The sequence below is a fragment of the Lepisma saccharinum genome, chromosome 3, assembly GCF_977018435.1.
Source record: "Lepisma saccharinum chromosome 3, izLepSacc3.1, whole genome shotgun sequence".
In the NCBI taxonomy this organism is placed as follows: Eukaryota; Metazoa; Arthropoda; class Insecta; order Zygentoma; family Lepismatidae; genus Lepisma; species Lepisma saccharinum.
The window spans coordinates 79,529,384-79,544,070 of NC_139231.1; the positions used below are offsets into that span (position 1 = coordinate 79,529,384).

A 14,687-nucleotide genomic window follows, 5' to 3' on the forward strand; every position below is an offset into this window, starting at 1 on the left:
TTGTAGGTTTCACAAACCAGAAGTGTCCGTGACTGTATCATCCCTCTTTTATGACTATTAGAAGAAACTTTTCCCATGTGATCATTATTTAATGCCTGAAAGGCTTGCGGGGGAGGAGACTTAACTGCAGCTATATTTTGAAAATATGTGGATAAACAAAAATTGGACAATTAATCTCAATCCTTCCAACTCGAGGTGAAATACTCGCCGTTTACCAGGGGGTATAAACATCTTTAGACAATATACCAGAAAACAAAACATTACAGTTATTTAACATGCATGTTTATCAAAATTTCGACTCTACACACTTAACAAATACATTTAAACAATAAATTCACAGCTCACATTCAGTTCTACCAGGACAACTGATAATTTGTTATGTATGGGTCTCTCTTTCAAAAATATTATTTTAGAAAAATGAAACCACTAAATGAAAATCATATACACAATATGCATCATTTAATGCTTGTTTTTCAAAAAAAAAGTTACAGTTGACAGTCAATGCCAGAATTTCATGTAAGATGTTACGGAACCCATTTTTTCATTTTCTTAAAAAAAATTTTCACGATTTCTTTTAAAAGTAGTTCACAGGCAACACATCTTTTCCTTGTCGACAGGACAAATCATGACATCTCAAGTTCCATTTAACAATAAGACTTTCATTTGGTAAATATTTCACACGATTTAAAAATTAATCACCATCTCAAGCGCAAACGTGGACACATTCTGAAACTAAATTTAGCTCTTTACCACAATGTTTAAACTTCCATCTCTTGAAAAGTCATGAATTGTTTACAATTATTTTCATGAAAAAGGCTCTTGAAGGATCTACATTATATCTCACCAAATATACAACAAAAAGGAAGAATAGGTTACACATTACTCTTAATTTACAGTCAATTTTCTTAATTTGTTAATGGCACATTTACAGTTGCGACATCTGTAGTTCAAAATTTCGCTCTTAGTAGATCTGTATTGAAGTTCATAAAAGTTTTCTTAAAGGAATATGTATAAAATTTTAACAACTAGATCCTTCATACACATGACTCCAAAAATCACAACTGTTGCGCTGTGTCTACTTTTAGGAGAAAAAAACAGCTACCGCACATTTTTTTTTGTTTAAACAAACGAACTAATGCCACAAACAAACATACAGCGAATATTAAAGGTGATAATTATAGTTCTGGCAGTACTGGTACACAGGAAAATGGGGAACATGGGTGTGGGTTCAAATCGGGGAAAGATGTATTCTCGTAGGACACGGCTACATACAGGTTAAGGCTGGTAAAATTGCACAGAGGGGAAATATGGGACAGAATGTCTTCGGTACTTCTTTCAAGGTTTGCAGTGGTACATTGCACTTCATGGACGAACTATATACAGTATACATGACATTATTAGGTTGACAAAGTGTCTTGACCCGTTTACCTGTCAGAAAGTGGGTGGAGTGAGAACAAAATTCATTGACAATAACATCCAAAAGTTCTGATCAGAGGAGAAAATTGATTTGCAAGTTTGACAGTAAAATACATGAAATTAACCAGGTGGACACGGGGAAGGCGGGGAGATGGGGAGGGGGAGAAGGTACAGGAAAATACAACAGATATAACAACTATTCATAAGACAGAACAATCTTTGCTTATTTTTTTTCCCACAACAATACAATATGACAAGGAAAAATTGAGTCGGGAGGGGGATAAAAATGGTATTTTTTTTGAAGATATTTTTTTTCGGGTCGGTAAAGGAGATAAAGAAGGGGGACAGAGGAAACACTAAATCTACTGTGTACGTCACTCATTTATGTACTTCAATAAATGTCTCTCGTAGAACAAACGACGTGGCAAGAGCGTTTTTCTTTGTTTCACTTCGGAGACGACAGATGTCTCCATTGTCTCTTCTGGCCCACAGTACGGGCAGGTTGGTGAAGCAGGGTTTAAAAGACACACACTCACACACACACAACTCAGCGTATCTTTTGTATTTTAATTATGTATATATTTATATATATATATATATATTACTTATTACACTTGCTTTTTTTCTTGGTTTTATCCCATTATTTTCATATAAATGAAACACAATTTCACTTGCAGTGCATTTGTCTTTTGGAAAGGAACACCTATCATTAATTTTCCAAAAGTTGAATTTAACTCAACGTAGCCACGTTGATCCAGCTTGCGGATCTTGGCAACTTCGCTACACCGTGAAATTAAAATCAATTTGCCGCGAGTTGTTGAACAAACCGCTTATTTGCACTTTTGGGTTCTAGTAGCAAACAAAAATTACTAATCACTTCACACGCCTGCTTAATTTATAACTTACTATCATTCTTTTAAAACTTTTACATTGAATAGTTTATTTGTACAAGTTCACTTTTGAGGTCTCTGATACTGCAGAGCCATCTCTGTATTTATTTTGTACAAGCAGAATAGGGAAATGACGTAGCTGTCTTCCGGAAGGCGGCCATCTTGTTGCTGTTATCGTGTCCATCTTGTTGTCCGTTATCCCGCCGCCTTCGATTGTGCCTGAAACTTCTCGAAACAGGCTGAATGGCAGAACTCTATGGTGGGGTGTTCACAAATTCCATGGTTGGTCTCTATAAGGGGGAGGTGGTTTTGTTTCCGAAGAAACAGCCAAATTAACGTCCTGTTCGTGTGAATATTTCATTTTTTTGCCCGTTGTCGCTGCTAATTTCTGGAAGAGGCGCGTCAGAGTTGTCGCTACTACACCGACGAACCTATTGCCCTCTGCCGGAAACATCGCAAACTGCGCGTCATCACGGGAAACTTCGACACCATATCTGAAACGTGAAAAAGGAAAAATTAATAATCCACATACAATACAACAAAACATGTAACAATGTCATATCCAATAAATTGTAATAATATTGGGTTGGTCTGTTCTTGAGAATCAAGTCCAAATATTACATTGATAGTGCCGGGGAAAAAGTGGGGGGCAACTGCCCCCCTCCCCAGGCCTCGTTGCGGGGAAGATGGCACCAGCAATTGGGATGACTGACAAGGATATGTTGAAACTAACGTGGTTAGACATAATTTATGGTCTCGTATTGAATGATCTAAGGTTATGCGTGTGTCATGCGATATTTTCACCTGGTGATGAAAAACTGAAATATTAGTGTTGTCATTATTCGCTTCTCCATAGTCTCTATACCAATTTTCACTGCAAACCGATGCTTAGAACAGTCTCCAGAGTCCAGAGAGCTCGGACAAGGGGAACTCGTGTAATAGTTGAGAAAACTGTCTTGTTCCGTTGCTGGAACAACCAACCGAATCCCTCGCAGCCGCAGCGGCAGAAACGCATAGGTTAGCATCGCGGTTTCTTGGGAGGACGCAGTTTTTTCTTCCAGAGAACTGGCTCAAATCCGACAGCTGGAAGCTCCAGAAGTCGTGGAACGCGAGGAATGCGGCAAAGCATGGCTGGGACAGGACCTGACGCTCCAGACAGCTTGGCTGTGGGCTTGTGCATTGACAGCCGAGATGGAAAAGCCAAAAAAAAAGAAGAAAAAAAGATTGAAGAGGAGGTCCTCCGATACCATCAAACAATGTTCTTTTGTCCTCCTCAAGCATGATGTCTGTCTGACGAGATTCTACCTGGATGTACTAGAGGCATCTCCTTTTTGCCTCCTTTTTCTTCCTTTTCTGGTCTTTCCGTTCCGTCTTTTTAACAGTCGCTTTGTCATTTTGAGACATCAGTCTTTGGAGCGGGAGGAATGCGGCGGTGTCCAGCAGAGGGAATACAAAGGGAAAGGTGAAGAAGAAGAAAACACACGGGAAGATCCTTTGGAGACGCAGCGGCCAGCTCCGGAAGATTAGCTTCATCTTTGAAACGTAATCGCGTTTTCACATGCTTCGTTCCAAAAGATTATCACTGTCCTTATCAGCGGGAGGGCCTACGTTGTCCTGTCCTCATGAATATTCAAGTAGCCTCCGGGTTGGGTCACCGCGCTCTTTCTCTCGCGTTTTCTACGACCGCTAAGAGTTTCAGGGTGACGGCGCTTCGAAGCATTCCTCGGGCGATTTCGACGTTACCACGTCAATCTGAGAACCCCCATCTGAGCAGGGCGACCTCCAAGGTTGAGGATGACTGCTAAGGTAAAGATTCCTGTTTCGAGTCAAGACTTTCACCGTGAGATCAGCCTGGAGTCGCATCACAAAAGCGAGGACTTATACATTCCAAATTTGCAAAAAATCGTATATTATGTCACCTTGATTTTAATGTTGATTTGTTGACACCTAAACCCTTTAGTGTAATAGGATTATTTCAATTAATTTTCAATATGTTCCATCTCATATTTTTGTCAAGAACCTACTGGAATGCCCTTGTTGGCGCTTGGACTGGCTGCCAGACTGGTTTTAGCAACTAGACTGTGTTAAAAGTGTGCTATATTTTAAAAATATCGTGTTTAAGGAATGGATAATTTAAAACAGATGGTGAATAGGACACCACTTTTATATCTACTGGCTGTGATACGGTACGTTATCTGAAGACTAGACCAGACCATGATTACCTAATAGAGTTAAATTTATCAAAATAGAGATCTCTCTTTCTTTCAATAAAAAATTTGGAAATACAATTAATACGGAATATTTTACCAGAAGAAACAACGAACTAAGTTTCTGCAGTAATTAATTGAAACTGCAACGGACGAGACTTCCAAGTAATTTCCTCGAAGTGACATACGTGGGTTGGAAATTTAATAGTGGCAACACTGCTGTATATACGCCATGAAACGGAACCGATCCTTCTCACTTTATACCCAGGCCTGTAGCTGAGCTCCCCCTGGCACTACCATCAGACCCTTGACACTAGGTAAAACAATTTTGTGTAATTTGTTTGCAGTTAAGAGTATAAACATGTAGACAGCAGATATAACTTTGCTCACAACTTTGGTGAAGGATAAATTCACAGAACATGAACAACAGCCAATACATTCATTCATCTTATTTATAAGAAGAAGTCTAAGTAGCGGCAAGTATTTAGAAGATTATCTCTTCTCTAGGCTCTAGAAAGTTCTTTCACAGAGGAGCTTCTTTATCTGTACCTTCGCTGTTCCTGTTGCGACCTCCTGTTTAGGCAGAAATCTATGACGTTGACGTCATCATTCACATTCCCTCCGCATCTGCGTCAAAGGTCAACAGCTCCCAAGTTTTGGGAACGACGAGGAGTTTCATTGCTTCAGCCGGAGGTGGAATGTACTATAGGCACTATGATTGTATATTGTGCATTTTTTCTTGTGATATAAATATCTGTATCAACAAAAGTAGTATGGAGTGTGTAGTAAGGAATGATTTCAGTAGCAGTCAATTAACACTTCAACCGATGTTTTAAAGTATGTAGAAAAATGTAGTATTTGTATGATATTTCTAAATTTTATGTAACTTAATGAATACCCCCTCCACACACACACACACTCAATTTACCTAAATTTAATACTGTTAAACTTTTGAAAAATGGATTTGATTTACAAAGCCGCCCTCCTGGAGATCAATTCTAGCTACGGGCCTGCTTATACCACATGTTAGTTTCATATCTAAGCTACCTCCCGCTATATGGACTCTTTGTTCAGACACTAGGCTTTTGCGCAGTGACGAGAGGAATAGAAGTATCGTTGGAGTTGGCAGTCTAAAGTTGTGCAGTCAGAACCCCACTAATGTGAAAGTTCTGGTAATTCTCGCCGTACCTCCAGGACAGACCGTCAGTGCGCACTATTACTGTTCATTTTTGGAAAATAACCTGCAGCCTGCGTTGCGAAAGAAGAGGGGACACTTTCTGCTGAATCCTTCCATCATTTTGCAGGACAATGCTCGGGCGTATGTAGCGCAACCTGTGGCTGATTTGATAGCTCAATGTGGCTGGCAGATATTCCACCAGTAACCGAGATTTTGATTTGAAAGATGAAGCTTCCGAACTGTTCCAGAGATTCTTCAGGCAATAGACAGCTCGTTTCAAACCATCAACAGAACATGCACTGCTACAGAAATACTACGACTTCCACATCGCTGGCAACGGTTGTACACAATGTTGATGACTACATCAAAGGACTGTAAAAGTTTCACAGAGGTATTTATTTTGTATCATTTGAGAATAAATAGTTGCCCCTATAAAATTTCCAACCCACGTACCTTCCAGAGTCAGAGTGAAGCAACCTAAAATCGAGAGGAACTTCAGGGATTTTTTGTTGTTGTTGACAAAAACAGTTAGTACTAACAAACTAATGACCGAATCACACGTTGCTAGATTTCCTACTGGAATGCCCCTGTGGGCGCTTGGACTGGCGACCAGGCTGTTTTCAGCGACTAGACCGAGTTGTTATTGCAACTTGCTTCTCTGTTCGCTCCTGTGCTAACAACCAATCATAGCGAACGTTTGGTTACGTGAGTTTGACAAGGAAAATAGGTTTTTGCCTGTTGGTTGAGCGATATATTTTGTTTGTTGCTTTGGCAAAGTTGAAGTGATACAAGGAACAGATGCGATTGATTGCCCGATAATTAAATTCTTTATTATTTCATTACCAGAAATGTTGCATATTTATTAAACGATATTTTTTTGTGTGAATAAATCCTTCGAATCTCATGTATGAGATATATCATACACCTTGATTACCATTTCTTCTTTCGAACCATACTTTAGCCCATATTTTCTTTATCTTCTCAAACCTTTCATTTTGGCAATTCTAAGGAAAGTATCGGCAGCAGTTATTCTCCTACGGCGTTCTTTCTCAAGTCGCTCGTCCATCTTTTTAGCTTGACTTTTCTGCGCAATGCTCTGTGAAAACAAAAACGGACAAGAAGTTCGGTAACTAATGTCGGATGAGGCGAAAACTAGCTGATTACGAAGTACCACAATGCCAGCCCAAGTCCAAGCAGCAAATCTAGCCGCGTGTGCTTCAGTCTTAACTTTACAACAATGGTATAGAGTAGCCTCATCCAGTTCGCTGCACTGTTTGACTCTCTACTTCGTTGATTGGTGTCAATTAGTGTATTTGCTCTCTGCACCGTTTGCACTACGTTCTGGAGCGGTGTTGTGTGTGGTGTATGGTCACGTGGTGCGTGCCAACTAACCAAATGCAGCAAACAGGCATTTGTTGAATCTTCGGAACCTGAACACCGCTATTCGTCTACTTGGTTGAACGTCATTTCCTTGAACCAGCCTGACACCTAGTATCAAAAAGTGTAGCGAACTAGAAAAAAAAATACACTTACCTATCGTGAGCTCGGCGAGTCGCTACAGGTGTCCGTAGTACTGCGGCGGGTAATGGTACTCGTTGTGGAAGGCGGGATCTCCGGGAGGCCTGTGCATCATCTGCTGCCCGTCCATCATGTATCCCATGCTGGCTCCGTCCGGACTGTAGGCGCCGCTAGGACCTGCATGAGGGGAGAAAACTGGTCACCGCGGTCATATCCCTGTTCTACACTCGCAAAAGACAGAATGCAACCCCCCACCCGTCCCAGCACCCCCGGGTACAACCACTCTTCCTCAAACACATGTTTTTAGTGTATTCAAACATTCAATACATGCAAGTTTAAATTTTCAAGTCTTTGGAACATTGCATTCAATATATTGCATGCAATTATCTGTACATTTATCCAACAATGCACCCAAGATAAATGCATCTTTTGAATTTTACTAAAATTAATTACTACCATTAGACTTCAGTTGTATTTTCATTGATTTTATGACAAGATAATAAGAAACAACGTTAACGTTTGTTTACTAAAGATTCATCAACGCTTTTTTTTTTTCTGGACAGATAACTTATTGAAATGTAGAGATCTCAGATAGTTACTGCCTTTCGTCCGCAAGATGATTAAAAAGAGGCATCAAAAAACATTTTCTTATCTTATCAGCATCACACAATCTTTCAAGGCTAATTTTCAAGTCTTGGTAAGAACGTCTCTGGTCTATGCCTTAAATTATAATAGTTTGGAAAATGGACTTAAAAGAAGCTTTTGACAAAATTCGATTTGTCAAAGACCCGAAACGATTGCCGTTCGAATTATCCAGTACTTGGCGCATAAAATCGTGTTGGTTTAAGGTAGACGCAGTGTACAAGTTCGCCAATGAGGAAACTGCTGTTGAGTACAGTCAACGGCAATATAGATCCTGAAATACTCGCTTCCCTGCAAGGCGTTGTGTATGTTGCCTAACTCTACGGCGTTAAGTGAATTTTAATAGCAAATTTTCAATGGCAACTTCTACCACCGCTGTACAGCTAGGCAACACGCACAACGCCTTGCATGGAAGAGAATATTTCAGGACGTAGATGTCTCATTTTTATTGTCGGTGACTGTACATTCGTTGTAGTTTCTTAGCGCCAGGTTTACGGCAATCAAGAACACACACTCTTCAAGTTGATACTTAAAAGAGTTCTCGGAAGAAACTAAACGCTCTCACTGCAGGCAACGGGATAACCATCTTATCACAGTCATCGGCACTTTCGTCCTGGAATAGTCCAAAGGGGAGAAGGCAACAATTACGGTTTTAGGAAGGAACACTGCCGTCTGGCTTGGTTACAGCCACTGTCTTGGGAGGAGACGTAACGACACGAAGTCCGGGATTGCAAGGAATCCCATTCGACAATCGTCGCTTGTAAAGGGAAGAAATATCCTCGCCCCTCCCGCTTCTACCACATTTCCGGGTTCCGGTTCTTGGTTCGGGGGGATTTCCGGCTCATGGGGTCTTTCTCAATACATACGGAACAATAACGGTTTCAAGGTTGGGGAGGCACGGGGCGGTAGGAAATCGAGTCTGCAGATGTGTCCAGGGGAGAGCCCTTGGAGAAGCTGCGTCTGGTCTTCTCCCAAGGGTTGGCGCTGGGAAGGAGTTTCTGTTTCTCATCCCGGTTTATACGGGGAGATCGACTGCGTCATCCCACACCGAGGACCAAAATATGAATGGATGTCCTGTTATGCCATCACTGTTAAATCTTTCCCAAAATCTTCAGAGCTGTGTTTGAGAAAATATATTCCATTTGCATATTATCAAGTTGGCAGTCCACAGTACACTGAGGCAGGAAGGCGATTGGTCGTTATGCGGTACTTTTCCAGCTTCGATTGACTGATTTAGTCTATTTTACTTCGCTCTTCTGCCCCTTTTGGCTAATCTCGAGGACGAGGATGAAAAGTGATAAGAAATGGTGAAAGGACAATCCCAAACACACAAGGACACCACACAACAAGAGCCTCATGGAGGATTATACTTGCCGTGAGTCCAGACGCCAGAGCCTCGCTAGTCTGCAAAATGCTGTCCAGGGTGTGCTACTTGAAAGCAAGGTTGACACTTGGTGTCTTCGCAAAGGTGGCTGTTCTAACGTCCTGCGCTGTTATGCTGCACTGAATGTTGGATATATGCTACCGTTCATCTCATGGAGTGGTCAGGACATATTTTGAGTGTTGTACAACTTTTGTAATTATACTATTGTTTCACTCTTAATTCACACAATATATATTCTAGAAAACTAGATGCAGAGGTCATTTATCGGAAGAGTTTCACTGGCTTAAAAATGTGGTACGCCTCCATCGTAGGCTTAACAATAACCGTGAAGTTTGCATTGTACGTACAGTCACCGGCAATAAAAATGGGACACCAGGTCTTTAAATACTCTCACCCCGGTAATATACTATGCGTGTTGCCTACCTCTACGGCGATGGCAGCTCTTGGCATAGAAATTATGTCGCCGTAAAGTTAGGCAGCACACACAACACATTGAGGAAGCGAAATTTCAGGATCTATGTGTCCGATTTTTATTGCCAATGACTGTACATCTCAATTCCACAACAGGGTATTACGTTACACCATTTAAATCGTATCCTTGTAGTTATTTTATTCTACACCTTACAAAGTGACTACCAAGTGCCCTGCGTAGGCTCAAAACGGCTGAAATTTCTGAATCTGGTCTAGCTATCTTTGTGCGACATGTATGCCAGTTTTCTTCGATACGTTTTCAACCGTTTAGGTTGTGCAGACATTGACGTGAGAAGAGTAGCCAGTTTGGCCAATGGAAAGCTTAGCGGGAGAGTCACTTGCTACACTCTCACTGAAGCTATAGATAAAGTTTGACCAGGAAACATCGCGTCTCTTTAACGAAATAAGTTTCACGGTACTACAGTGAAGACAATTCATCATCTGACGAATTCACAGTGGCGACATCTGAAAGTCTTTCTTCGCAAGAACCCGCAAGCTTATCTTGTCTCGCCACACTATGCAAGTCGATGTGCATTTTCATCCCTTTTTTTTTTTTTTTTTTTTTTTTGTGTACCTATTTCGATGTTGTTTCGTCTAGTTTCTCGTTCGTTTTATCTCTCTCTTTATTTCCCCTGTGCGTTTCGTGTATATTTCTCTTTCTCGAACTGTCGCTACAAAAAAAGAATATCCGCAGGTAATATATTTTTGTAAAAACAAGCTACGAGAGTACTGTAGTGTGTATGTGTGCGTAAAGCTCTAGATGTAAGCCCCTCCTCTTTTTTTTCTCCCTCTTGTGTCTCTCATTCCGATAGTGGCAGAGAGGGAGAGAGAGAGAGAGAGAGAGACGGTAGCTGCTGCCCTCTGTGGGACGATCCATCAAGCTACTACAATCCGAACCGTGACAGGTCCGCCGACCAGGATTTCACTTGGTCGGATGAAAACTGCCTCGGAATGGGTTAGAAGCGACCGTCCTCCATTGCCAGCGTAAACTCGCTTTCAGCCCGGAATGGAAGAGGGGGATGGGGAGGAGAGCGATACTGCAAAAGTCGAAATAGAGAGAGACTGAAAAAAAAAGGGGGGTGGAGGGGAAAGCTAGCACACACATGGGGTAGGGTGGACGTGGAAATGTGCAGTGTTATTTATTAGACTGGGAGCGAGTCCACGGTAGCTCGACAGTATTGGCTAGTGCAAAACTGTGTTGTGGTTCGTTTCAATTACCCATGTCCCCCCTCTCCCCCCCATTACCCCCATCCTCTCCTGGTCTCATGTGTGCGCGCGTGGGCCAGTCTCCCTCCAAGCCCTCTGGCACACATGGAGGAAAACACAACGAAAAATTTCCTCTGAACAAGCTGGGAAAAACAAAATTAATAAAATAAAAGCAAAGGGGAAAAAACGAAAATGAAAACTCTCAGAAAAACTAAATGAGAGCATCATCAGAAAAGAAATACGAGAATTAACTTTGGTGGTAGACGGGCTATAGAAATGTGGTAAAATGTTACGAATTCGGAAAAAATTGGATACAGGAATTTCGCGGCTGTTTCCTCCCACAACGACGGATATCAGCCAGTGAGAAAAAGCCTCAAAATATCGAATGTTCGACCCTAGACTAGTCAATTCCCAAATTTAAAGTTACAGATCAATCCCTCGCATACCCCGGTTCCTGAGAATTATTTAGGATGCTTTTATGTAGTTTCGCGCGTTAAAAGTAGACGATATATCCCAAACCAAATGTGTTCCTGTATCTTTATGAATATGAACAGTGGAGGTGAAATCGCAAACGTTAGGTCTCTTCAATAGACTTGGGACTGAAGCTATTTCGTTCTAATGATGAAAACCAGAAATATTTCAGCCGATTCGATCCGACTCCAAACCCACAAGTACTTGTTAGGGAGCTTGCATACATACAACCTCATTAGTATGTTGCCAATTGTAATACGATTGAAAGATCGCCTCCCTGATGGTGTAGTGGTATCTTCATCGCCTTGCAGTTAAGGGATCGCGGGTTGGAGTCACATAGTGGTTCGGATCGTACTTTAAACTGTAGGTCCAGTTCCTATTAGCCTTTCTGTGCAAAACGTGGACTTCAAAAACAAACTCGACAACAATAAGGTGTTACAGTGCCGTCTCGGTAGGAACATGTGTGCAATCACAGGGCAGAACGGTTATTTTGACAAAATCCTGTTTCCTTGCGGGCTGCTTCTGGGAGGAGTGTTTGAAAGGTTGCCGCGGTTGGTCTAATTGGCTGTTTGACCGCAAGTTCCTTCGTAGGTAACAGTGGGTCACTGCCAGAAAAGCGGGTCTCGCGCCGGGAGATAGGGCGATTCCGCCCAAGTTACGACTTCGCCAAGTGGGTAAACTTACTTTCCGAACATCCCACGCACTTCTTGTAGACCATAAAGCCAGTCACGAGGAGCAAATGCAGTGAAAGGCAACGGAGAAGTGAAAAGACAGCGGCTCGAAACTTGAAAAGTACCAACTTCAGTGCGTTCAAGAACGGATCGTCCCAGGCCATTAACCCACGACCATAATTCCAAGCATCTTTGTTGCGATTTAAGCTGGTCGCGCGCGGGGATAAACGAGCATTTAAAATTCGCAATCCTCCGCACTTTTCCGAAAGGAGGAGGTTTTTAAAAGCTACTTTAATTTACGATTACTTCTTTGCCGGGGCCCATAAACAACTCGGAACGAGACGGTTGAGAAGAGCGTGGGGGAGAGGGGGGAGGACCTTCCCCGTGAATTGGGGTTGTTAATTCCTGCCAAGCATTGCTTTAAGTCTCCGTAAAGCTCATTCAAAACGGCTGCAGAGTTCTCCAGCGGCACACGTCCTGCGTGCGGTTTATGGTAAAATTAAACACAAAGGAAAAACTCGAAAGAGCTTCATTTCCGCATTGGAATGTGCGACTGTCTTTTATTTTTCTGGTGTCTCGTGCCCAACTTCCGACTTTTGACATTTACTGCCAGATTCTCTCTCTCTCTCTCACTCTCCGTCTGTAGTAAGGTAAGTCCCACGGGCGTCGAAATTAGGGAGATGGGAGCGGACGCGTGCGCCCAATAATCTTGAAAACTGTACTAGGTATGCATTGGCGTCTTGACAGCCAATAATTCAAAGCAACGACGCGTATCGGTACAACTACATTGCTGAATGTTCGCACAAACTCTTTGCTTCCACCTTTGGCGTTTAAACTATTGCGACATTCAGGTCCGTACCAGTTGCATCTCTTACGTTATACACAAAAAATAAATTTACGTAGCTTGAACATTGAACACGATACCCGCAGATAATATTTCTAAAATTTCACGGCCACAGACCAAACGGTATCCGCAAATTTTCGCCTCGATATTTCAATTATAATTTTGCGATTTCAGTGTAGGCACATTCTAAATATTTTCAGCCAATCAAGCCCAATTCTCTCTTCTTGCAGCTGACTAAGTAAAGTTGAACATCTAGCAACCCATTGGATTGATTGAGTTGGTGTTTTAAGTGCACTTTATGCACAGTAAGGCTAATCGGGATTGGACCTATAGTTTAAAGTGGGTTCCGAACCACTATGTGCTGCCTCCACCGGGTATTGAACCCGGAACCTCTTGATTACAAGGTGATGAGGCTACCACTGCGCCATCGGGGAAGCACTGCAACCCGTTGGAGAACGTCCAAGCCCGAGGGATAAAATTCGCTATACTACTCCGGCAAATATTCATCACAATAGAGTACAATATCTACATACACACGCGTGCGAGAACAAACTACTTATTATTTCAACTTACCAGTGCTTACGCTTTAAATCTCATTCAATTCATATGTACATTCTGCTAATCCTTCTGAAAGAATCATCGAAGCTAATCTAATCTTTCCAGATTTCTTCCAATATCGCCACGTTTCAAATGACAAACTGATCGAAATAGTGCAGATAATTTGTGTTGACTAATTTGTCCTTCAAAATTATCATCGGTCAATTTTGATACCAATTCTTCTTCATTATCGGCACTAGAGACATCTATACGCGCAACGAGCATGAGGTTATAACTGGTTATGCTGGCTGAATAAATTTGTACTTTCTATAAAACAGGTCCAGCTACTCCTCGAGAACTTCAAAAGAACTTGAAAATAACTTTGCAAATCCGACATCCTGAAATCGAGGAAAATGTCCTGAACTTCCGAGAACTTCCATCCCGCTTCTTTAGAAACTCTCTCCAGCTTCCCCTCAGCATCCAGGAGGGCTACTACTGGTGTCTTGTGAGCAATTTTTCGGGCTGGTGTAACCCCCTCAGGACAGGAAGAAATGTTCAAGTTGCGGGAAAGCGGCATTCCCAGACTCATCATAGCACATGCAGCGGGGGAAGTCTATAAAAATCCACACTCTCCATCTCGCGGTCTTAAAAGAAAAACGTAGGGAGGGGGTGACTTTTTAGGGGGCTTTCTCCCCTACCCCCTCTCAGATGCTTTCTTTCCCCGTAATAGGTGCCAAGCTGCGATAAGATCCGGCGTAATTGGTATCAGCAGAATACTAAAGGTTTATAGCTTCGTAAAAATGAGACCTCGGGAGAAAAGAAGAAAACGCGATCCTGCAGGATGCTGTAAGAGATTCATCTCGTCTCTTCAGATTCCCAGTACTTGAAGAACGGAGTGCAGAAGACTGTGTAACTTAAGCATCAGAAGGAACTATAAAAATGCAATGCAGGTTCGATTCGGGTTTGATATTTTGGCAACAATTAATATGGCCAAAGAGAGAAGATCTTCAAGTCCACTTTATCAGGACTGAACCACTGAATTGTTTGTCCCGCTCAGAATCAAGCCTACGATTCCTTTACTACAAGTATGTTCAGAACTGCAGAGAAGTCAGTGACTGATTCAGCTGTAGGTCAGAGTTAGTGATTCAGCAACTGTTAAATGGCATTACCTTTCTCACTAGTCTTCAACGAATCTTAAGAAAAAGTTGTTCGCTGCACATCGAAGCCTGCCACGAATGCTAGGAAGGTGCTCA

The 14,687-nt window shown here is 42.0% G+C and overlaps 1 protein-coding gene across 12 annotated transcripts in view; it reads right to left on the reverse strand.

The window, feature by feature from the left end:
• Positions 1 to 272: 272 nt before the first annotated feature.
• The window catches only part of hth (Meis homeobox homothorax), a 493,174-nt gene continuing 478,759 nt past the window's right edge, over positions 273 to 14,687 (reverse strand). For 7 of the 12 annotated variants that reach the window (XM_083118883.1, XM_083118888.1, XM_083118881.1 and 4 more), the window contains 2 exons: positions 7,224 to 7,403; positions 273 to 2,800 (listed from right to left, as the gene is read on the reverse strand). In XM_083118883.1, coding sequence (XP_082975009.1) covers positions 7,246 to 7,403 — 158 coding nt within the window. In that variant the 3' untranslated portion in view covers positions 273 to 2,800; positions 7,224 to 7,245. Of the gene's footprint in view, positions 2,801 to 7,223; positions 7,404 to 14,687 lie in introns of those variants that run through there. The other 5 variants (XM_083118885.1, XM_083118892.1, XM_083118884.1 and 2 more) reach the window with 3 other exon arrangements.